The sequence below is a fragment of the Leucoraja erinacea genome, chromosome 22 (genome assembly GCF_028641065.1).
Source record: "Leucoraja erinacea ecotype New England chromosome 22, Leri_hhj_1, whole genome shotgun sequence".
NCBI lineage: Eukaryota > Metazoa > Chordata > Chondrichthyes > Rajiformes > Rajidae > Leucoraja > Leucoraja erinaceus.
In genome coordinates, this window is record NC_073398.1 from 6529079 (window position 1) to 6554209 (window position 25131).

At 43.7% G+C, this 25131-nt stretch overlaps 1 protein-coding gene across 12 annotated transcripts in view; it reads left to right on the forward strand.

Moving 5' to 3' along the window:
• c2cd5 (C2 calcium dependent domain containing 5) overlaps nucleotides 1-25131 on the forward strand; it is a 96091-nt gene that overhangs the window by 56374 nt on the left and 14586 nt on the right. For 5 of the 12 annotated variants that reach the window (XM_055652840.1, XM_055652847.1, XM_055652851.1 and 2 more), the window contains 11 exons: nucleotides 2229-2393; nucleotides 5228-5368; nucleotides 8132-8195; nucleotides 8851-8912; nucleotides 11625-11726; nucleotides 14298-14387; nucleotides 14788-14872; nucleotides 19590-19691; nucleotides 22557-22607; nucleotides 22767-22868; nucleotides 23531-23721. In XM_055652840.1, coding sequence (XP_055508815.1) covers nucleotides 2229-2393; nucleotides 5228-5368; nucleotides 8132-8195; nucleotides 8851-8912; nucleotides 11625-11726; nucleotides 14298-14387; nucleotides 14788-14872; nucleotides 19590-19691; nucleotides 22557-22607; nucleotides 22767-22868; nucleotides 23531-23721 — 1155 coding nt within the window. The remainder of the gene's footprint in view (nucleotides 1-2228; nucleotides 2394-5227; nucleotides 5369-8131; nucleotides 8196-8850; nucleotides 8913-11624; nucleotides 11727-14297; nucleotides 14388-14787; nucleotides 14873-19589; nucleotides 19692-22556; nucleotides 22608-22766; nucleotides 22869-23530; nucleotides 23722-25131) is intronic. The other 7 variants (XM_055652849.1, XM_055652842.1, XM_055652841.1 and 4 more) reach the window with 6 other exon arrangements.

Sequence of the window (25131 nt, forward strand, 5' to 3'; positions counted from 1 at the left end):
TCTTCTTTCACATTCCAGCACCAGCAGTTGTATTTGATTTTGGGCACTGTCTTTTGTAAGACCATAAGACATATGAGCAGAATTCGGCCCATCGTGTCTGCACTGCCATTGATCATGGCTGATCTATTTTTCCCTCTCAACCCCTTTCATAGAAAATAGGCGCAGGAGGAGGCCATTCGGCCCTTCGAGCCAGCACCGCCATTCATTGTGATCATGGTTGATCGTCCCATCAATAACCCGTGCCTGCCTTCTCCCTATATCCCTTGACTCCACTAGCCCCTAGAGCTCTATCTAACTCTCTCTTAAATCCTTCCAGTGATTTGGCCTCCACTGCCCTCTGTGGCAGGGAATTCCATAAATTCACAACTCTCTGGGTGAAAAAGTTTTTTCTCACCTCAGTCTTAAATAACCTCCCCTTTATTCTAAGACTGTGGCCCCTGGTTCTGGACTCGCCCAACATTGGGTACATTTTTCCTGCAACTAGTTTGTCCAGTCCTTTTATAATTTTATATGTTTTTATAAGATCCTTTATATGTTTCTATAAGATCCATTCTCTTGCCTTCTCCCCATAACCTTTGACTCCCTTACCAATCAAGGACATATCAATCTCCGCTTTAAAAATAACCAATGAATTGGCCTCCACCGCCGTCTGTGGCTATGAATTCCACAGATTCACCACCCTCCGGCTATAGAAATTCCTCTTTACCCACAATCTAAAGGTGCGGCCTGTTATTCTGAGGCTGTGTTATAAAGTCCTGGACTCTCCCACTGCTGTAAACATCCTCTCCACATTCACTCTATCTAGGCCTTTCATTATTCAGTAGGTTTCAATGAGATTCCCCCTCATCCATCTAACCTCTGGCGAGTATAGGTTCAGAGCCGTCAAATGCTCCTCATACGTTAACCCATTCATTCTCGGCATCATTCTCATAAACCTCCTCTGAGCACTCTCTAACACGAACGCATTATTCCTCAGATAAGGGGACCCAAAACTGCAATATATTCATCTTCAGTCTTTAGAGGTGCAGCGCAGAAACAGGCCCTTCGGCCCACCGAGTCCGCACCGACCAGCGATCACCCTGTTCACTAGTTCTATCCTACGCACTGGGGACAATTTGCAGAACCCAATTAATCTACAAGCCTGCACATCTACGGAATGTGCGAGGAAACCGGATCAGCTGGAGAAAACACGGGTCACAGGGAAAATATACAAACTCCGTAGAGACAGCACCTGTAGTCGAGATCGAACCCGGGTCTCTGGCACTATGAGGCAGCAGCTCTACTTCTGCGCCACTGTCGCCCAATATATGTGGAGATAGAAACAGTGCAACCTTTTGTTCCCTGCAATGAAAAAGCTGATGACCATCTCTAGGAGATGGTGACATCAAAGGGCTGATCCCCTGATTTGTTTGATTGGTGGAAAGATACAGCATGGAAACAGACCCTTCGGCCCACCGAGGTCTTGCTGCCTATCGATCACCCATTCTGTTATCCCACTTTCTCATCCACCCACTGCACACATGGAACAATTTACAGAGGCTAATTAACTTACAAATCCGCACACCTGTAGGATATTGGAGGAGACCGGAGCATCCGGGGAAACCAAGTGGTCACAGGAAGAACATAGAAACATAGAAAATAGGTGCAGGAGTAGGCCATTCGGCCCTTTGAGCCTGCACCGCCATTCAATATGATCATGGCTGATCATCCAACTCCGTCTTCCATTGATCCGAAGATAATCATCAGAGTATGTCAAAGGCTGAACTATAGGGAGAGGATGGGTAGACTAGGACTTTATTCCTTGGAGCGTAGGAGGCTATGGGGCGCTATTATAGAGGTGTGTAAAATCATGGAGGTGAAATGGATAGCGAGAATGTACGGAGGCCTTTATCTGAGGGGGAGATCAATACTGAGAGGGAGCATTGATTGAAGGTGAGAAGGGAAAGATATAATGGGAACCAGAGGGGTGACTGGTCCCATGATGACGACAAGATTAGGGCACAGTGTTTAGAACTTGAATGAGTTTGGTGACATTGACTGAATGAGTCTGAGCTGTCTGTTTCAAATTTGTACGTTCAGAGTGGAAATTCTTTAAAATCTATATTAAAGTCTTAAATCTGTGCACGTCGCCTAGATTTTTTTTGTTGTAAATCCCCCATGTACGTATTTGTAACGGAGGCTGCGATTATTTAGTGAATTACTGTATTTTTTCATTGGCTTTGTTCTAGTCTGCGACTGGTTTGTACGTGACGGCCCTCCCCGCTCCAGGGGGCATACAGGTTGCAGGGAAGACACCAAGCGACTCGTCGTACGATCAGCATATATCAAACATCCAGAAGAAGATCAACGATATGATCGTCAAAAACAGAGAAATCCATGAGATTAATCCTCCCGTAAGTAGCAGCTCGTTTGTGCGCGAGTTGACATTAACCAAAATAAACTAAAGGGCCTGTCCCACTTTCACGACCTAATTCACGACCTCTGCCGAGTTTGCCCTTGACTCATACTCGCAGCATGGTTGTCACGAGGTCGTGATGCTAGTCGTAGGTGCTCGTGGCATCAAATAGGTCGGGGCGTTTTTTCAACATGATGAAAAATGTCCACGAGTAAAAAAAAGTCGTGAATTAGGTCGTGAAAGTGGGACAGGCTCTTAACAGCACAAATGTGGATGATTGAAGATGTTGGAAAGCGGTTAAAAATGCTTAAGATCGAGGTACGTTGGCTTAATCATCAGCATATTGAAGAATCTGTATGAAAGTAGGCTAACGATAGTGTTCAGCCGTGGTTTGTTTAAATAACCGGAGCAGGTTTCAGCGGCTGAATAGTCTTTTCCTTGTTCTTTGGCCAGTAAACAGTGTTTTCATCTGCAATCCAGATACTCCACGTTGCTTGGCTCCTCGGGAAGTAATAAAAATATTGGTTTAGTTTAGAGATACAGCATGCAAGCAGGCCCTTCAGCCCACTGAGGAAGGACCAACCATCAATCCGTTCACACTATTTCCATGTTATCCCACTTTCTCATCCACTCCCCACACACGGAGCGATTTACAGAGGGCCAATTAACCTGCACAAACACGCACGTCTTTGGGATGTGGGAGGAAACTGAGCACCCGGATGAATCCCATGCGGTGACGGGAAGAAGGTGCAAACTCCACACAGACAGCCCATGAGGTCGGGATTGAACCCAGATCTCTACGCCTCTATGCTATGAGGCAGTGGCACGATCCGCTGCGCCACTGTGCTGCCCTAATGGTTCCAGTAGCATTGCACAATATCCTATCTGATTGTGAGGCACAAGCTCTACCAGTAGAGCCTCTGTGCCGCTTTATTCTTTAAAGATGTTTGGTTCCTGGAGAATTAATAAAAACGTTCTTTCATCGTTTGATGAAAATGATGATGATGGACCTTTAATACATTCTATGCATTAGCAAGAGTGTAGGAACATCATGTATATATTAAATCGACAGTGGCACCATTTGTCTCTAATAAGCAGCGGTTTCTGTGTAAAATGGCTTCCAAATGTCTAGATGTGTAGTTAAATAAAAACCCCATTCATGTTTCCAGTTCAACTGGATGACTTGCAGCCAGAGCTGTTTCTACCAAGAGGTGTGTCGCTCTTTGATGCCACAAGTCATTCTTTGTGCATTGCCATTTTAAAAAAGAGCTCTTGACAGACATTGATTCTTGCCCACTGGAATGCTCTGAAGGCTACAAGTCATCTACTGTTCATGGAATGGTCTGTCCAGACCTGAAGCTGTTAGCTGACCTGGTCACCGGTCGGATCAAACCAGTTGGGAGGTTGTTGAGTCTATCTGGAAAAAACGTATCAGTTTATTTTCTTTGCAGCTAGGTCTAACTGGGAGCGGCTTCAATGTTGGGAGTATCGAGCTATCGAGCTGCTCAAACAAAAGACCTTGCATTGGTTAATTCTGTTGTGTTAACAAGAGCAGAGTCTAAGATGATAATTTGTATCTGGTTGTTTTTCAAGAAACAACTTCAGAATGGGTTGATTTTTAAAATTCTTTGGCGTAACACCAATAATGGTGTAATGTGAGCCAGTGGAGGTGTGGCTGGCTCTAGTCCTCAATTTTTTTTATTAATCCAGCCTGCTGTCAATGAAACAGAGGTTCACTATAATTGAGCAAAACACAAAATGCTGGAGTAATTCAGCGGGTCAGGCAGATCTGAGGAGGGAATTGAAAGATATAGCATGGAAACAGGTCTTCATCCCACAGAGTCAATGTCAACCATTGATCGCCCATTCACACTAGTTCTATGTTGTCCCTCTTTTGGATCCACACTGAACACACAAGGGGCAATTGATAGAGGCTAATTAACTTAAGCCCGCACGTCTTTACCGTGTGAGAAGGAACCGGAGCATCCGGAGGAAACCAGCGTGGTCACAGAAAGAACGTGCAAATTCCACCCAAAATCGGCATCGAATTCAGGATCTAAATGTGATGCTGTGAGGCACCAGCTCTACCTGCTGCTCCACTTCCCCCCCCCCCCCCCCCCCTTCACACATATGCGATGTTTCAGGTCAGGTCCCTTCTTCAGACTGATTGTGTAGTTGATCTGCCTATATTGTGGTCACCATTGCACCCAATCTAGAAGATTCAAATAAAGAAATTAACCTCGGCACAAGAGAGAGAGATAAACAGCTTGGATTCCCATTCCTGATTTGCTATCTTGTTTTATGCCCCGGCAGCACTCAAATAATCTTTTAGACTGTAGAGATACAGCGCGGAAACATGACCTTCGGCCCACCGAGTCCATTGCGACCGGTGTTTGCTCCCACTAGCATTATCCTACACACTTGGACAGTTTACTATTTTTTTTACCAAGGCCAATGAACCTACAAACCTGTACGTGTTTGGGATGTGGGAGAAAATCGGAGCACCCAGAGAAAAACCACGCGGTCACAGGGAGAACGTAGAAGCTCCATGCAGACAAGCACCCGTAGACAGGGTCGAACCCGCATCTCTGGCGCTATAAGGCAGCAACTCCAAATATAAGGCAGCAACTCCAACGCTGCGCTGCCCTTTTAGTGTCCCTTATTATCTCGTTTCACATAGCTGTTTAAATGAGGAACTTGAGGTTGACCCGATCTTTTGCACTTGAACTCCATTATACGCTGATACTTTCTATGGATTGACTGGGGGCGAACATACATTAAATCTTTTGATGGCTGCTAACTATTTCCTGTCCATTATGCTTTTGACAATAGGAAATCCTAGAGGAAACACTTGGATCCCCGATCCCTGAAACACAACAACGCTCCAGGCTCTTCCGCTCCCATTCGGAAAGTTCAGATGATGTTTCCGAACTGGATCTTTCACATGGGAAGAAGGACGCCTTTGTGTTGGAGGTAATGGAAATCTTTATTAGATATCATCACTGTTCTACTCGCTGGAGTTTAGAAGGTTGAGGGGGGACCTCATTGAAACTTATAGAATAATGAAAGGCATGGGTTGAGTGGATGTGGAAGGGGTGTTTCCACTGGTGGGAGAGTCCAGGACTAGAGGTCATAGCCTCAGAATTAAAGGAGGTGAGGAGGAACTTCTTTTGTCAGAGGGTAGTTAATCTGTGGAACTCATTGCCGCACAGGGCTGTGGAGGCCAAGTCAGTGGATATTTTAATGGCAGAGATATTTCTTGATTAGAACGGGTGTCAAGAGTTATGGGGAGAAGGCAGGAAAATGGGATTAGGAGGCAGAGATCAGCCACGATTGAATGGTGGAGTAGGCTTGATGGGCCGAATGTTATGTTACAGTTGTACCAGTTAGCAATCAGTATTGTGTTCAGTTTTGGTCACCTGCTATAGACATTGTTAAGCTGGAAAGACCGCAGGGAAGATTTACAAGGCTGTTGCCAGGAGTTGAAGGACTGAGCTATAAGGAGAGGTTGAACGGGCTAGGATTTTATTCCTTGGCCTGCACGTAGATGGGGGGATGATCTCATGGAGGTGCATGAGATGAGGTAGATGCGCAGTCATTTACCCAGTGTAGTGGAATCAAGAACCAGTGGTCATAGGTTTAAGGTGAGAGGGAAAAGATTTAATAGCAACTGGAGGGGCAGCTTTGTACACAGGGTGGTGGGTATATGGAAAGAGCTGCCAGTAGAGTTAGTTGAGGCAGGTAATATAAGAACGTTTAAAAGATATTTGGACAGATACATCGATAGTGATGTTTGAGGGATATGGGCCAAATGCAGGCAGATGGGACCACTTGGTCAACATGATCATACTCTTATGTATCCTTGGAGACATGAGAGGCTGCAGATGCAGGAATCTGGAGCAAAACAAAACAAATTACTGCAGGAACTCAGCAGGTGGAGCAGCATCCATGGAGGGAAAAGAATTGTCAAGGTTTCATGTTTTGACCCTCCATCTGGACTGAGAGGGGAGGCTGTGGGTATGAAGAGGAGAGAGGAAAGGGTGAGAGGGGCCAGTAGGTGAGCCGGGTAGGGATGATGGATGAGAGGCGGATGGAGCCATGTCGGGGTGGATTTCAGAGACAGAGGCAGGTAGGTGATGGGTGGAATTAGACTGGAAGGAATGAAAAAGGAAGACGGAACCAAGTGAGGGAAGGGAAAGTGGGGATTGGGAGGAAGAGATAACTGCTGGAGTGTAATAAGTAAGGGCACAAAGGCTGCTGCCATTTGACAAATAAGAAAGATGATAATGGAAAACATGGATAGGTGACATTCATGGATTTTTTTCTTGTAAACTAGCATTTAGAGTTCCTTGTTTCTACAAGGTGACGATGGGAATGGTTAAGGGAATGGCGGGTGAAACTAGATGGGGAGGAGATGCCGGAGGGTGGCATGGATGGGTTTTTGGTGGATAGAATCGAGATTGGGCGAGGGTAGAACATGGGTGAACGGACAGACAAAGAGCGGATATGGGGAAGAGGACAAAAATGGAATGACTGGAGGTGGATCAAAAAGGGGGGGGGGGGGGGGGGATTACAGGAGGTAACGGTTACCCATAGCTATATTTAAGAGGGAGTTAGATGTGGCCCTTCTGGCTAAGGGGATCAGGGGGTATGGAGAGAAGGCAGGTACTGGATACTGAGTTGGATGATCAGCCATGATCATATTGAATGGCGGTGCAGGCTCGAAGGGCCGAATGGCCTACTGCACCTAATTTCTATGTTTCTAAATTAGAAAATGTAGTGTTCATACCATTGCTGTCATGACATGTATTTTAATTTTAATTGCTATTTATTTTGTAACGAAAACTGAATGGACACTGGTTGAGAAACGTTTTTTTGTTTCCTCTGAGTATGCGAATACTCAGGAAATGACAATAAAGATTTACAATTACAATTACAATTACAATTACAATTGGTTGGAGACTGTCTAAAGCATTCGTGAGGCATTATTCCTCTGGGGATATATAATTTAATTTTAATTATTGCCACAATATTTCACTGTGTTCAATGCTCACTGATTCATGTGTCAACTTTGGTAACAGTGAGCTGTATTGCACTGGTTCAGGGACCTTGTAACACCATTCTAGACCAGTTCAGGAAGTTATTCGCACTTCATTCTATTCCACTAGGATTACACAATATTCTATGTAAGGTTTTTAGTAAAACTGGATTATAGTTTCAAGCAGGTCAGGACCTTGCCAACACAAGGCCATATTGTGCGACTAGACCAAGATGCAAAATAATTTCTTAATTCTGTTGATTCATTAAATATTTTCTTTAGTGTAGTAATACAGCATGGAAACGGGTCCCATGGTCAACATGACTCAGTGGGCCATCGACCACTCATTCACACTAGTTCTTTGGTATCCCAATTTCTCATCTACTCACCTACACAATAGGGACAGTTTTGCAGAGCCCAACTAACCTACAAACCCGCTTGTCTTTGGGATGTGGGAGGAAACCGGGGCACCTGAGGAAAACCCACACGGTCACAGGGAGAACGTGCAGACTTCCCCACAGGATCAAACTCGAGTCTCTGGTGCTGATAGGCAGCAGCTCCACCAGCTGCACCGCCTTGCCGCCCTGATAGTTCAAATAGCACTGCACAATAATCCACAGCATCAGACCATAAGTAAACACTTTCCTAATGTCTGCTGAGTGAGATTGGGACCTTAATAGCACTGCTCTGTATTTCAGATTGATGATGCTGATGCTGTAGAAGATATTCATTCATTATTGACTGATGCTCCCACGCCAGCTGGTAAGTCCTTAGGAAGGGAGAACAAGAAGGTAGAACGGGGATGTGGAGGAATTCCTTCAGTCAGAGGGTGGTGAATCTGTGGAATTCATTGGCACAGAAGGCTGTGGAGGCCAAGTCAATGGATACTTTTAAGGCAGATTGACAGATTCTTGATTAGTACGGGTGTTAGGGGTTATGGGGAAAAGGCAGGAGAATGAGAGGGAGAGATAGATCAGTCATGATGGAATGGCAGAGTAGACTTGATGGGCCGAATGGCCTAATGCTGCTCCTATAACATTGGGGGTAAAAAGCATTGTGTTCTAAGTGCTGGAGAAACTCAGTGGGTGAGGTAGCATCTATGGAGCGAAGGAACTAGGCAATGTTTCGGCCCGAAACGTTGCCTATTTCCTTCGCTCCATAGATGCTCCCTCACCCGCAGAGTTTCTCCAGCACTTTTGTGTACCTTCGATTTTCCAGCATCTGCAGTTCCTTCTTAAACAATGTGTTCTAAATCCTTCTCATTTCAATGCATTTGGACTTCTTAATATGTTTATACATTGACAGAGATTGAAATTCAATTGAATATTTAGATGGAAGTGCACATTATCTGACAGTAATGATCTGAAATAATTAGATATGTACTTGTAAACTTTCTGGATTTGTTTTGTGCGGACAGGTTTTTACAGTTGTAATACGGAGGTTATGCCAGGTATCAACAACTGGACATCTGATTTACAGGTAAATCTGCATGGTATTTGTTTGAATAGTTTAGTTTATTGTAAAGGGATTGTCGTCATAGAAACATAGAAAATAGGTGCAGGAGTAGGCCATTTTGCCCTTCGAGCCTGCACCGCCATTTGATATGATCATGGCTGATCATCCAACTCAGTATCCCATCCCTGCCTTCTCTCCATATCCCCTGATCCCTTTAGCCACAAGGGCCACATCTAACCCTCTTAAATATATCCAATGAACTGGCCTCAACTACCTTCTATGGCAGAGAATTCCACAGATTCACCACTCTCTGTGTAAAAAATGATTTCCTCATCTCGGTCCTAAAAGTCTTCCCTCTTATCCTTAAACTGTGACCCCCTAGTTCTGGACTGCCCCAACATCGGGAATAATCTTCCTGCATCTAGCCTGTCCAACCCCTTAAGAATTTTGTAAGTTTCTATAAGATCCCCCCTCAGTCTTCTGAATTCCAACGTGTACAAGCCGAGTCTATCCAGTCTTTCCTCATATGGAAGTCCTGCCATCCCAGGAATCAGTCTGGTGAACCTTCTCTGTACTCCATCTAAGGCAAGAATGTCTTTCCTCAGATTAGGAGACCAAAACTGTACGCAATACTCCAGGTGTGGTCTCACCAAGACCCTGTACAACTGCAATAGAACCTCCCTGCTCTTATACTCAAATCCTTTTGCTAGTCCAGTGAAAAGCTTTTGTTGTGTGCTATCCAGTCAGCGGAAAGACAATACGTGATTACAATCGAGCCATTTACAGTGTATAGATACACAATAAAGGAAGTCCAGGTGATTGTTTAAAGTTGGGGAATGTGTTAGTGGTGGAGGAATCATTTTGGTACCAGAAATTATATTAGTTTGGTGAAGTAGATAAAAATGCTGGAGAAACTCAGCGGGTGAGGCAGCATCTATGGACCTAGTGACCATACTCCTTCGCTCCATAGATGCTGCCTCAACCGCTGAGTTTCTCCAGCATTTTTATCTACCTTCGATTTTACCAGCATCTGCAGTTCCTTCTTAAACATTAGTTTGGTGAGAATATTTTAAGAGATTAGCAAGCAATCAAACCTTAATGGGTGGAGTTAAGACATGGGAAAGAGTATAAAACTTCGGTGAAAGCTGTACATGGACCCTGTGGTGTAGCTGTGAAGTAGTGGCATACTTAAACACTGCGATTAGACAAAGTTATACACAAGGGATAGTGAGTTTTAATGGGGGGGGATCTTAACTTTCACATATATTGAAATACATATTCATGACTGAAAATTGGTGCATATCTCATGTACTCGTGATATTTTCCAATCACACTCTCCAGGAAATTGCAGCCATAGTGCAAAGTAAAAATAATGCCCCCAAGTCTGGATAGTTTGGTGCCTAGTTAGAGCTTGTAGTGATTAATAGCCTGATGGTTGTAGGGAGGAAGCTGTTCTAGAACCTGGACGTTACAGTTTTCAGGCTCATGCTCTGCCCATTTCTGAATCTGATCTAAATCCCGCAGAATAAGCTGTCCACTGACCATGTCACCAAGTCATTGACCCCGAGCTTCTGAGGGATTATTTGTTTGGGAGGGCCAGGAGATATTATAAGACAATCCCACAAAGGGGGCAGTTGATGAGACGGTCAGTGAGAGAGTAAGAAGGGTAGTTGGGTTGCTGCTCCCAAGGTGACAGCAATGCCTTGGACGCACCTCTTTGGAGGATACCAGAAGCACCAAAGGAGACCTCAGGAGTGTCTACTGAGGAAACTCAAGCTGGAACCTGGAATGGGGGTAAATGAGTGTAAAGGGTTGAGGAGGAGATTTGCAGTCCACGTTGTTGAGATATGCAAGCCCTTTAGTACTGGGTTGTTTTTGCATTACTTGAACAATACTAAATCACAAACACTTAAACTATTATATGGTGGCATTGTGGAAGTTGAGCAGGATTTTTATTGAGTAAAATATGGTATTGAGAAGAAAGTGTAAAACTTAGAAGAAGTACTTTAGTTTAGTGATACAGCCTGGAAACAGGCCCTTCGATCCACCGTGTCTGTGCCGACCAGCGATCCCCGTACACTAACACTATCCTACACACTAGGGACAGTTTACAATTTTTACCAAGACAATTAACCTACAAACCTGTAGGTCTTTGGAGTGTGGGAAGAAACCAGAGCACCCGGGGAAAGCCCACTTGGTCCCGGATCGAACCCGGGTCTCTGTCACCGCAAGGCAGCAAATATACCGCTGCGCCACCGTGCCACCCCCAGAGGTAGAAGCAAGGAATTCCAGGTGCTGGTTTATGAAAAAAAGACACAATGTACTGGAGTAATTCAGGCAGCATCTCTGGAGAATATGTATAGGTGACATTTCGGGTCGTGACCCTTCTTCAGGCTGGTCCTGATCTTCTACCAAAGCATAAACGTATTAGACATATCCCTGCGTTCTTCACTGTCCATAACCATAGTTCTGACATTTTATTTTGTTTTAGTTTATTTTTTAATTTTAGAAAGTGTTCTATATGAAGCTATAATGCCTCCATGGTAATTGCCGCAGCTGTGAAATTCTTCTATTGACTAACTAACTGTTCACTATTTGTATTATTGCGCAATCTTTACAATGGCGTATTCAGAAAGTTATAAGCAACAAATAACATGAATGATGTTGGTATTTGCAGCCCTCGAAGGAATGTACTTGCTACCGGCTAATACCTTTCCCCTCCCTTTCCTTTTTTAGATGTTTACTTCTGTGAGAGTGTTCCGGCTGAACAACGTTACCAGTCTCACGTCACAGGGACTGAATAAAGCCTTCAGTGATCTTTGTGAAAATTTGCTAAAGGTAAGAGGCCAGAAACACACCAACTTAACCACAGGACATAGGAGCAGAATTGGGTCCTTTGTCCCATCAAATCTGTGCCATTCGATCATGGCTGATCTATTTCCACATCTCCCCCCCCCCCCCCCCCCCCCCCCCCCCAATTCTCCTGCCTTCTCCCCATAACCTTTGACGTCCTTACTAATCAAGAACTATCATTCGCCACTTTAAAAATACCAATGACTGCCTCCACTGCCACCTGTGGCAATTAATTGAACAGATTCACCACCTTCTGGCTCTACATATTCCCCTTCTCCATTGTAAAGGTACAGTCCTTTTATTCTGAGGCTGTGCCCTCTGGTTCTAGACTCTCCCACTACTGGAAGCATCCTTTACACATCCGCTCTCTCTTGGCCTTTCATTATTCGATCTTGCATCTGATAGCACTATTTAAACGAGAATCTCTCTCGGAGCAGTAAAACCAGAAACAAACTCCCATGACCACTTTTCTGGAAGTAATGCCAGCAATGACTTCACTGCATTGTGGCTTTTCCAAGAACTCTCAAATTCTTAGCTCCTCCGAATCTGACCTCTTCTACATTTGATCCCTCCCTGTATCCCATAAGTAACGGCTGTATCTCCAGCTGTCAAACCTCCATGCTGTGGAATCCTGTCTCCAAGGCCTTTGGAAGAAATATATTATCAATGGTATGTTGAAAAGTAGCATTGTAGACAATTGAATGTCCAGGCACATGTTTTGTTGAATTAATTTTAAAGCTGCTATATTATAGGTGTTTAAGAAGGAACTGCAGATGCTGGAAAATCGAAGGTAGACAAAAATGCTGACGAAACCCAGCGGGTGAGGCCCACTGCCCGCTGAGTTTCTCCAGCGTTTTTGTCTACCATATAATAGGTGTTCTTCTGTAAACAGTAAAACCAAGTGTTTTTGTTTTTAATTCAAAACTAGTAATGTTCAAGTGTGTTCAAGTGATTTTATTGTCATGTGTCCCTGATAGGACAATGAGATTCTTGCTTTGCTTCAGCACACAGAACATAGTAGGCATTTACTACAAAACAGATAAGTGTGTCCATATACCATAATATATATATATATACACACATGAATAAATAAACTGATAAAGTGCAAATAACAGGTAATTGGTTATTAATAATCAGAGTTTTGTCCGAGCCAGGTTTAATAGCCTGATGGCTGTGGGGAAGTAGCTATTCTTGAACATGGTTGTTGCAGTCTTCAGGCTCCTGTACCTTCTGCCTGAAGGTAGCAGGGAGATGAGTGAGTGACCAGGATGGTGTGGGTCTTTGATGATACTGCCAGCCTTTTTGAGGCAACGACTGCGATAGATCCCCTCGATGGAAGGAAGGTCAGAGCCGATAATGGACTGGGCAGTGTTTACTACTTTTTGTAGTCTTTTCCTCTCCAGGATGTTCAGGTTGCCGAACCAAGCCACGATGCAACCGGTCAGAATGCTCTCTACTGTGCACCTGTAGAAGTTAGAGAGAGTCCTCCTTGACAAACCCACTCTCCGTAATCTTCTCAGGAAGTAGAGGCGCTGATGAGCTTTCTTGTTAATTGCATTAGTGTTCTCGGACCAGGAAAGATCTCCAGAGATGTGCATGCCCAGGAATTTGAAGCTCTTGACCCTTTCAACCATGGAAGAAGAATATTTGGTGTGGAAAATGCTTGAGCCAAAATAAATGCTGAAAGTACAGTTAGCACTTGGTTCATTGCCCAGTGGATATGCAAGCCTGAAAAGGCCACATACACTCTGGAGTATATTTTCTCTTTTCGTTTTTAATCCATGAGTGTTTTTCTGTCTCCCACACGCTTTGGGATTAGGTTTTGGCAGTGGTGGTAGGGGGTAGTGCTGGGGAAAGTGTTAGTAATTATTGTATTGAGGGAGGCTTGATGGGGCTTTTCAATCTTTTCCTAATCACCCATTGTATATATTCCTATGGAGGAAGAATTTGTGTATTTAGAAATAGGGTGCGAATGATTTGGAATGCTCCTGTGAATGCACTTCATTTTAACACCAGCCTTGTCAATGCCAACCTGTGTTTCAGCTGGATGTAGAACAGTACTTAGAACAGTACAGCACAGGAACAGGTCCTTCGACTCACAATGTTTGTGCCAAACTCGATGCCCAAGTTAAACTGATCACATTTGCCTCAACATGGTCCCCGTCCCTTTATTCCCCGCACTTCCATGAGCCTATCCAAAAGCTTCTTAAACATCACCATCGTATCTGCCTCCATTAAACTTTCCCCCTCTCATCTTAAAGCTTTGCCCTCTAGTGTTGAACACTTCCACCCAGGCTGACTGTCTAGCCTATCTATGTCTTCCATAATATTATATACTTCTATCAAGTCTCCCCTGCCCTCCGATGTCTCAGTGAAAGAAATATGTTATTGAATGTAGCTAATATAAAATTAATTTGCCCTTTTATGGCTGGATACAAGTAGTGAATGGCGTACTGATTATTTAAGCATCAATAATTCTCTCTATGTAACAGTGAGCATGGTTCTCTCTTTCACATATTGTATCTAACCTTTTAAATATTTTCCATTACTCCCTAGGCTCTGTATTTTAAACTGCGGTCCATGGTACCGTGCTGTCTGTGTCATGTGAACTTCAATGTTGCATTACCAGAGGATGAATTAATCCAGGTATATACGTATAAAACATAATATTTACAACTATAGACATACAGTGCAGAAACAGACTATGTGGCCCATCGACTCCCCGCCGACTTGCATTCCACCCGTACACTAGCACTATCCTGCACACTAAGGACAATTTACAATTTTAACAAACCCAATGAACCTACAAACCTGTACGTCTTTGGAGTGTGGAAGGAAACCAGAGCACCTGTAAAAATCCCACGCAGTCACAGGGAGAACGTACAAACTCCATACAGACATCACCCGCAGTGGGGATCGGACCCAGGTCTCTTGCGCTGTAAAGCACCAACTCCACCCCTGTGCCACTGTACCACCCGATATTAACTATATTTAATGATCCAACATCTGTAATGTGGATTTCAGTTTTGACGGTTCATCTTTCCAGGTTGCAGTTACAGCCGTTGCGATTACATATGATCAGAACCAGGCTCAATGCATCAAGGCTTGTTCAGACAAGACTCTCCTAAGAGGTAAGGTGGTTAAGAAATAATATTGGTTGTTAAATGGTTAAATGTCATTGATTGAGTCAAGAATGTTTTGATGTCATATGTCCCAGATAGAACAATGACATTCTTACTTGCAGCAGCACGACACAATATGTAAACATAGTACACTAAACAATGTAATAAAGGAGAGGGAGAAAAATGTTCAGTGTGTATATATATTCACATACTCACAAATACACATATATTTATATAGATCATATATATATACAATGCCCTCCGTAATGTTTGGGACAAAGACCCATCATTTATTTATTTGCCTCTGTACGCCACAATTTGAAATTTGTAATAGAAAAAAATCACATGTGGTTAAAGTGCACATTGTCAGATTTTAATAAAGGCCATTTTTATACATTTTGGTTTCACCATGTTAAAAGTACAGCCATGTTTATACATTGCCCCCCCCCCATGTCAGGGCACCATAATGTTTGGGACACAGCAATGTCATGTGAATTAAAGTAGTCATGTTTAATATTTTGTTGCATATCCTTTGCATGCAATGATTGCTTGAAGTCTGCGATTCATGGGCATCACCAGTTGCTGGGTGTCTTCTCTGGTGATCCTATGCAGGGCCTGTATTGCAGCTATCTTTAGCTTATGCTTGTTTTGGGGGCTAGTCCCCTTCAGTTTTATCTTCAGCATATAAAAGGCATGCTCAATTGGGGTCAACCAACCAGCATTAACCAACCTGATCTCCCAGGTGGCTCAGCACTTCAACTTCCCCTCCCATTCCTAATCTGACCTTTCTGTACTGGGCCTCCTCCATGGCCAGAGTGAGTCCCCCCTCAAATTGTAGGAGCAGCACCTCATATTTTGCTTGGGCAGTTTACACCCCAGCGGTATAAACATTGACTTCTCCAATTTCAGGTAGTCCTTGCTTTCTCCCTCCTTCCCCTCCCCTTCCCAGCTCTCCCACAGCCTATTGTCTCCGCTTCTTCCTTCTTTCTTCCTTACATGGTGAAAACAAAATGTATGAAAATGGCCTTTAATAAAATCTGACAATGTGCACTTTAACCACATGTGATTTTTTTCTACTACAAATCTTAAATTGAGGAGCACAGAGACAAATAAATAAATGACGGGTCTTTGTCCCAAACTTTATGGAGGGCACTGTATAGAAACACGTACACACAAAAAAACAAACCGTAATGTCTAAAATAATCTGGAGACGTTGAACATTATTGTTCTGCACCATGTAAACATTTTGGTGTCTTGTGCTCTCAAATCACCCATGAGCGACAAGAGCAGTGGTGTACTTTAACTGGCCTTTCCACCTAAAATGGCTCCGTCACTAATGAGCTGAGTACAGCTGAGCAGGGTCAGGTTATACTCAGATGTAAACAAAGTACTGACGCACACTGCAGTCACTGTTACAGTCCAAGGATTTCATGAGCCAAAACTGACGTAGGTGGGCTGGGGGAACTGGAAAGAAATGCAAAATGTGTGACTGTTATTTGGAAGACATATTTTTGATTGATTGAAAGGCGCAGCATGGAAACGGGCCCTTTGGCCCACCGAGTCCACGCCGACCATCGATCAACAGTTCACAACAGATCCAAGTTATCCCACTTTCTCATTCACTCCCTAAACACAATGGGTCATTTCCAGAGGTCAATCGACCTATAAGGCCTCACGCTTTTGGGATGTGGGAGCAAACTTGAGCAGGCGCAGGATACCCACACAGTCGCAGGGAGAATGTGCAAACTCCACAAAGACAGCACCCGAGATCAGGAGCGAACCTGGGTCTCTGGCGCAGGTGAGGTAACGGCTCTACCGGCTGTGCCATTGTGCCGCCTTAATTTCCTGACTATATGATCCACATTTAAAATTGGGCTTGATAAAGTGACACTTAAACATAGCAAAATTGAAGTCAGTTGTATTACAAGGATGGACCCAAAAAGCTGGAATGACTTCAGTCTGAAGAAGGGTCTCGACCCAAAACATCAACCATTCTTTCTCTCCAGAGATGCTGCCTGTCCCGCTGAGTTACTCCAGCATTTTGTGTCTATCTTTAAACCAGTTTAAACCAGCATCTGCAGTTCCTTCCCACACGTATTAAAAGGATACTCGTGGCATGGATATAAAATTGAGAGATTTTGAAATTGTGTTATTTTGCAGAAAAGTGAAGTGATAATCCACATGTCAGCATTTGGAACCACTTCCCTTTCAGACTCATTCCTGGCCGTTTTAGCTATAAATCCAAATTCCACAATCCCCTGTTGCAGTTGGAATTGGAGAGCACATTGAAGAAATGGACACAGGCATAAACAGATGTCATTTAACATGTTGAAAGTGGTTCATTTTGCCAGGAAGGCTAAATTAACTACATGTTTGTAAAATAACGTGCAAGGTCAGCATGATTTGCTGTCTCATGCTCACAGTTCTTTGCTCGCAAAGGGAAAAGTTGCGAAGTTGGTTATAAATAGCATGATATGGGTTCATGAATACTTCTATACACTGCCCATGCCTTTATAAACTGAAGCAGAGAATGCAAAAGCAAAGAAGCAACGGTACATTTTTATATTAACATAGAGAGTCACCAGCATTAAACAAGTCCTTTAGGTCACGCAGTAAATGCCAACCATTACGCACCTATTTACACTGGTACCATTTTATTCTCCCCAATTCCCAGCCCCTTCTCAGTTTCTACCATGCGCAGACACAGCGTGAGCAGTTTACAGTCGATAACTAAGCTACCAGGCCTGCAGGGAGGCGAAGAAACCAGAAAGATGCCGTTATCACAGGGAGACCTCCACAAAGACAAAGTTATAATCACTGTAGCTCTACAAGTTGCACCATTGTAGGGGAATCGAGGACCAGAGGACATAGGTTCAAGGTGAAGGGGAAACGATTTAATAGGAATCTGAGGAGTAACTTTTTCACACAAAGGGTGGTGTGTGTATGTAACAAGCTGCCAAATGAGGTAGTCGAGGCTGGGACTATCCCAATGTTTAAGAAACAGACAGGTATATGGATAGGACAAGTTTGGAGGGATATGGACCAAATGCAGGCAGGTGAGACTAATGTAGCTGGGACATGTTGGCCGGTGGGGGCAAGTTGGGCCGAAGGGCCTGTTTCCACACTGTATCACTCTTATGACATTGTGCCTCTAATCTAGGCTTCTGCCGGGGGATTGTTTTCACAGTTCTGGACACTGCTCTTCGAGCCGGTTCTGAAAGCGGAGAGAGAGTGCATAAATGGTTTAAAGTGCTGGAGTAACCCAGCGGGTCAGGCAACATCTCTGTAGAACATGGGTAAGCAACGTCACCTATCCACGTTCTCTCTGAGTTACTCCAGCACTTTGTGTCCTTTTACGTAAACCAGCATCTCCAGTCCCTTGTTTCTATAAAAAGGATTTAGTCAATTGACATATATGCTGTAGAAATTCAGCCGTGGGTGACACAAAATTTAAAGAAGAAATGTTCCCAATTGTGAATGCTTTTAATAGTAAAACATGGGGGGGGAATCAGTGCACTGGGGTAGGTTTATTGGTGTCACGTGTGTGATGTACAGTGAAAAGATTTGTTTTGCATGATATCCAAAGAGTTCAGATATACCATGCATTAATACAATCAAATTCTTGATAAGTAAAGGTGTCATAGGTTATGGGGAGAAGGCAGGAGAATGGGGTTAGGAGGGAGAGATAGATCAGCCATGATTGAATGGTTGAGTAGACTAGATGGGCCTAATTCTACTCCTGTCACATATGACCTTAAGTCAGACTCAAGTACAATAGATGGAGCAATGGAGATGATACAGATACAGGGGTTCCTGTGTGTGTGTGTTGTACACAGAATTCATTGCATTTGCACACCTGGACTAACCTAGTGGAAGTGGAAGAGCTGGTGAGGACCAGACTAGTGACCACATCAGCCCTCAGTCAGCCGGTAGTCACCCTCACTGCCCAGATGTCGATACGAACCACCTAATTTATTTTGCAGCAGCAGCTTGCCATCGCCAGCAAGGCAGCGTTTTATTGCACATTCCTCACTTCAGATGCCGATGAGTCACCTCTTGTCAGCCACCACAGTCCGTCTAGTTTCAGTACGCCCATTGTGCTGTTCAGTAGAGCGTCACAGGGTGATGAAGCAACAGCAATATATCTCCAAGGCAGAGTGGTGCGCAAACAAGGAGGGGAACTCATACACAGTGGTGTTTCCATGCCCATGCTTCTCCTGTGCAAGGTGACTACCAAACCTGCAACCACTATCATCCAAAAGGACATGTGGGAATACCTCCTCCTGATAGAGCTGCTGTCTCACAGAGCTATAGACCTGGGTTCGATCCAGACCTCGGGTGCTGATTGTGTGGAGTTTGCACATTCTCCCTGTGATCACGTGGATTTCCTCCTGGTGTTCCGGTTTCCTCCCACGTCGCAAAGACGTACAGCTTTTGTAGATGAATTGACCGCTGTAAATTGCCCTTGGTGTGCAGGGAGTGGATTAAAAAATTGGATTACATAGAACTCGTGTGAATGGGTGATCGATGGTTGAGGTAAACTCTGGGCCGAAGGGCCTGTTTCCAAGCTGTACCTTTCATTTAACCAATCTATGGTTCAATTGTGTAGCTTTGTGTAGATTTTGTGGACGAATACGTTATAGAAAACATTCCTTCTGCAATTTGCAATCCTTTACGTGTTTATGCTGAATATAATTAATTGTTGCTTTTCCATCTTGGTATAAAGTTTCTGCAGAGAATGAAGAACAACTCCAGTTTACTTTGGAACTCTGCACGGATTCACATTCCAATCCGTCGGCTGTCATTTTCTCTCCCAGTAAGACTGCAGGTAATACATTGTGTGGCCCCTTTTAGTAAAAATCTCAATCGTATCTCTTGCATGTTGTAGACCCACAATATAATTTTGCAATATTGTATTTCACTCTAGTGACATTAGAAACTACTCTTGAAGGTGACTAATTATTGCAACATTATGCACCAAATTGGGGTGGAACCCTCTCCAAGACGGACGTGAAGCTCGCCGTTTGACCTGTTTAAATGGGTCAGCTCGACATAGACTACAAGACCTACACCACACCCAAACCAATTAGGAGCAGAAGAGGGCATTCGATCCAATTTGTGATCCCAGCTACAAAGACAGATGTGTACAGCAATTCGTTCTTCCCCCCCCCCCCACAATTAAAGCATGGAATAATCTCCACCCAACTGTAGTTACCCAACCAGATGCAACTAAATTTAAAGTAGCTATTTCTTCCCAATAATTCTTTCTGGCTTAAGCCCTCCCTTCACCACCTCCAGTTTAAATTGCATTTGGAATATTTTGGAGGACCAAGAAACCAAGAAACAGTAATAGGCAATTAGAATTTCAGTCCAGGTCCAGGTCCCGGTCCTGCTGTTTAGAATAGAAACATGGAAAGGTGAGGAGGGAATTTTTCCTCTCTGCAATTAAGTATTCATTCTGGCAGTGATGCCCATAGATTGTAACATGCAACATCCTTTTCTTTGAAGATGCAAATTAATTGAACATTGAACAGTGTCGCACTGGGCCGGGCACATCGACCCAACAATGTTTGTGCCGAACATGATGCCAAGATAAACGAACCTCATCTGCCTGCACGTGATCTATATCCCTCCATTCCCTGCATATCCGTGTGCCCACCTAAAAGCTTTTTAAATGTCACTATCGTGTCTCCTTCCACCGACTACCACCCTTTATGTGTAAAGAGAAACCTGCCCTGCACATCTCCTTTGATCTTAGAACGGCACGGTGGCGCAGCAGTAGATGCCAGAGACCTGGGTCCGATCTTGACTACGGGTGGTGTCTACACAGAGTTTTTACGTTCTCCCTGTGACCACGAGGGTTTGCCCGGGTGCTCCAGTTTCCTCTCACACTCCAGACAGATAGGTTTGCAAGTTAATTTGGTTTTGGTTTAAAAAACAATTGTGAATTGTGCTTAGTGTGTAGGATAGTGCGGTGTATGTGGATCGCTGTTCGGCATGGACTCGGTGGGTCGAAGGGCCAGTTTCCACTGGGTGTCTAAACTAAACTGAGAATCTTTTCCCCTCTCATCTTAAAGCTATGTGTTCTCATCTTTGATATTTCCACCCTGGAGAAAAAGGTTCTGACTGTCAGCCCTGTCTCTGCCCGCAATTGCTTAGTACTTTTATTTGTCATTTATGTGACTGAAAAACCCAAACAAGATTCTGAAATTGAATTGCAGCATGTAGGAATTTCAACCAGAATCTTTGCCATTAACGCTTTTGGATTCTGTGACGGGAACATAATGTGCTTATTCTTCAAACAGCACTGCAGGGAAACTGAAGGTGTTATCTGAAGGTCATCCTTCAAAACTCCTAGGGGGGGGAGGGGGTCTCCCCGTGACCTGCATGGGTTTTCTCCAGGTGCTCCAGTTTTCTCCCACACTCCAAAGACATACTGATTTGTAAGGTAATCCGCTTTGGTAAAATTTTTAAATTGTCCCAAGTGTGTGTAGGATAGTGTTAGTGTGCAGGGATCGCTGGTCAGCGCAGATTCGGTGGGCCGAAAGGCTTGTTTCCGTGCTGTATTTCTAAGCTAAACTAACCTGAAGACAGCATGACCACACTCTCTTAGTGCCGAGATACTGGGTGTGTTCTACAAGTGATGACCTTCCTCATGCCCCACCTACATGAACTCTTGCGTTGTGTACTTCTGACACTGCCTCTTCCAACACTCATACCATTTCTCCTCTCTCCGTTCTTGGTGTTAACATCTACTTGTGCTGGAATATCCCAACCTTGCTGAACTCTCTGCTGGAACTTAACTCTTTGCTAATCTCTACTCTCCCCTCAAAATCAACCTGATTGCTGATTTTCCACCTCCAAAGAGAGGACAATCGATACAGTTATTGTCCCGCCACATTTTTTCCACAGTGGCCGACACTGTAGGCTGCACCTTAATTTCCAGGCGAAAAAAGGGCTTCATTTAGAGATGCATTTCTGCTTGCCAGATGCATCAGTGGTGCATTATTGATCTGCATTAATGTAAGCAGGAATGCAGCTTTCAGTTCTAAATTTGCATTCTAAATAATATTGAATATGGCGACACAATATTCTGTCTAGGAATGACACCTGTCCCATTCCTGCCTGACTCACTGGTTCCTCCTGTACTTTTATGTTTCACTGAATGTTGAATATCCTTTCAGCTACGTAACTGTCCAACCCGCCACTGCAAACGTCATCAGCCATTTAAAAACCTCTTAATTTGTGTACATCATGTTGTCCTATGAGATTTGAAACTACAGGGGTAGTGGTGGAGGCAGATATGACAGTGGCATTTAAGTGACTTGTGGATAGGCTCATGGATATGCCTGGAGTGGCCGAATATGGATTATGTACAGGCAGATATGAGTTGGTCTTGGCATCATGTTCACGCAGACATTGTGGACCCAAGATCCGCTGTTCCTGTGGTGTACTTGTATAATCTATCATGAGAAGACATCCTTGGCATCTTTTTGTCCTGTTTAATCCTTTGGTTTCATTAACAGGGGAAGCAATATAAAAACATTATTTAGGATGTGGCATAAGGAAATAGTAATGTAGGCCCTAATTTAATGTGTGTTTACCTGATATTTATTTCCTATGGTGTATTTTGGTCTTGGACTGGGTTCAAATTTTGGTTATCCCATATTCATTCACAAAATCATCTTCTTAGGCATTTCGGAAAGTGGCAATTTGCAGGCAATCTGTCCCGCTGTACAAAGAGGTAAGTGAACCAGGCTTTTAAAATTAGCTGTAAGAAAGGGGTCTTTTGTTCTCTTTTCATGACCTTTTATGCAGTGATGATTGGCTGGTCAGGGGTACATTGCAATGGGCGATAGTTGTCATCCATTTTCCTTTTTTTTCTTTTCTGTGTGTGTTTTAGCCACCTCAGTTGATTACAGTTCCTTTGCAGACAGATGCAGCAGCTGGATAGAGTTCATTAAGCAGAAAGCTCAGACCATAAGGCGTGGATCAATTAAAACAAGTAGGCGAACGTTACAGTCTATCATGGTGATAATAATCTGAGACATGCCTATGATCTCCATTGGTGAAGGATGGACTATCCTACCCAGCAATGGCAAAGCAAATCAATGGCTCACGCAATCTGAGTGTGAAAGCTGCATCTTTGTGTAGAGAATGTCTAACAGAAATTGGTTACCGTCGGACTATTTTTAACCTTGAGATGAACACTATTTGTCAAAACCGCATTCTGCTAAAAATATAAGCAACATCTTTCACACTCTCAGTCGAAATTTCCTTTCAGCAGCAAAATGTGCTCCTTGATTTATTTTTGTATCGAGGAATCGCCAAATGCAGCCATCGCTATTAAAATGCTCCTTATGGGCGGGGGTGGGGGGGGGTGGTGGATATGAACTACTCTTGTTTGAAGGAATGCCACTGCCTTTGAAACGTCCCCTTCCAGCTGTTTATGCCTCTTTTTGTGCATGTTCTGCATGATCACCCACTCTTTAATGCAGCTCATGCCTGCGCCATCACTGAGCTTCAGATGCTGAATGTACCAGTGCAGCTGAACAGTCTTGATTTAAACAATAAAGCACTCAATCATCTAAACAACTTTAGTCTTTCAATACTAATTACATTCTACTTTTTTTTTTCTCCCCCCCCTCCCTTTTTCCACCTTTGTAGTTGCTTCACTTGACAAAGCAAGCCCACTGGCAGAAGCTCTCACACACCATCGCTCACCGATATCATGCACCACCTCCACAGTCACTGTCGTGGAGATGACCCCTCTCTCTTTCATTCCCGGTGCAAAAATAACCAAATATCTTGGAATCATCAACATGTTCTTCATTCGGGAAACCACGTCACTGCGCGAGGTGAGCAACTAGTCCGTGGTCGGGAATCCGCGAGCGGCAGCGAGTGGAGCCACTTCCTCACAGCGCCAGAGACGCTGTGAGGTTCGATCCTGACCTCGGGCGCTGTCTGTGTGTGGAGTTTACACATTCTCCCTGCAAACACATAGAATTGGCACATACTGTGACCACATTGGGTTTTTTTCGAGTGCTCTGGTTTCCACCCACATCCCAATGAAGTGCTGGTTTGTAGGTTAATTGGCTTCTGTGAATTGTCCCCAGTGTGTAGGGAGTAACGAGTCTGAACGAGTGATCGATGGTCAAACAGGTGATCGGTGGGACGAAGGGCCTGCTTCCTGTGCTGTATCTCTACACTAAACTACAGAGAGATTAGCTTGATCTCAAACTTTACATGTTTAAAATTAATCCATTTGCCTTGTAAAATGAGGGAGCTACTAATTAAAACAACCTTTACTTTTATATTGTGCGTGAAATTAATAGCAACAAATTACCTGTATTTGGCATAAGGATGGGATTCGCATATGTACATTTTATATCTTTTGATCTTTAACTGAATGTGGAAAAAAGATAACATCTATCATAGATGCTTTCAATGCGTACAGCATCGATCACTTTCAAAGTGCTTTATTGGACTGAAGTTATAAGGTGCACTATAAATGGCTTGGGTTTTTGTGTTGTTTTGATCCATGAGATAAAAGAGATTAGACTGTAATAAATTGCTATTCATTTTGGGAAGGCAAATCAGCTATAAATAGCAAACTGTTCATTTAGGAATAGTCTAGAGATACAAGGAAACATGCTCTTCAGGCTACTGAGTCCACGCCATCCATCGATCACGCATTACCTTAGTTTTATGTTATCCTACTTTCTCATCCACTCACTACACATTGGGGGCAACTTTACAGAGATAAGTTGACTGACAAACCTGCACTACTTTGGGATGTGGGAGGAAACCGGAGCACCCGGAGAAAACCCACGCGGTCACAGGGAGAACGTGCAAACTCCACTCAGACGGCACCCATGGTCAGGATCGAACCCCAGGTCTCTGACACTGTGAGACAGCGGCTCTACCAGCTGCGCCACTGTTCTTGCATTATGATCTTAGTATTAGTAGAAGAGTTGGCTTTTGTGAAGTGACTGACACTTCTTGACGTGCAAGGAAATATGCCTCAATCAATGTATTTACTTTAGCAATGGGCAAGTATTTACAGTACTGAAGATTACTTAAGTCTGTGGAAAACTGTATAGGATAAAGGCATGCTGATAGGTTAACTGATACTTGAAAAACTATACATTATTTATGTTGTGTATTGGTATGTGGAATGTTTGAAGTAATTTAACTACCTACAGAAAAGAATATCTGGTAGACCAAAGAAAGAACTAAAGTTCTCCTGCAACCATCTTTTCCCTCAG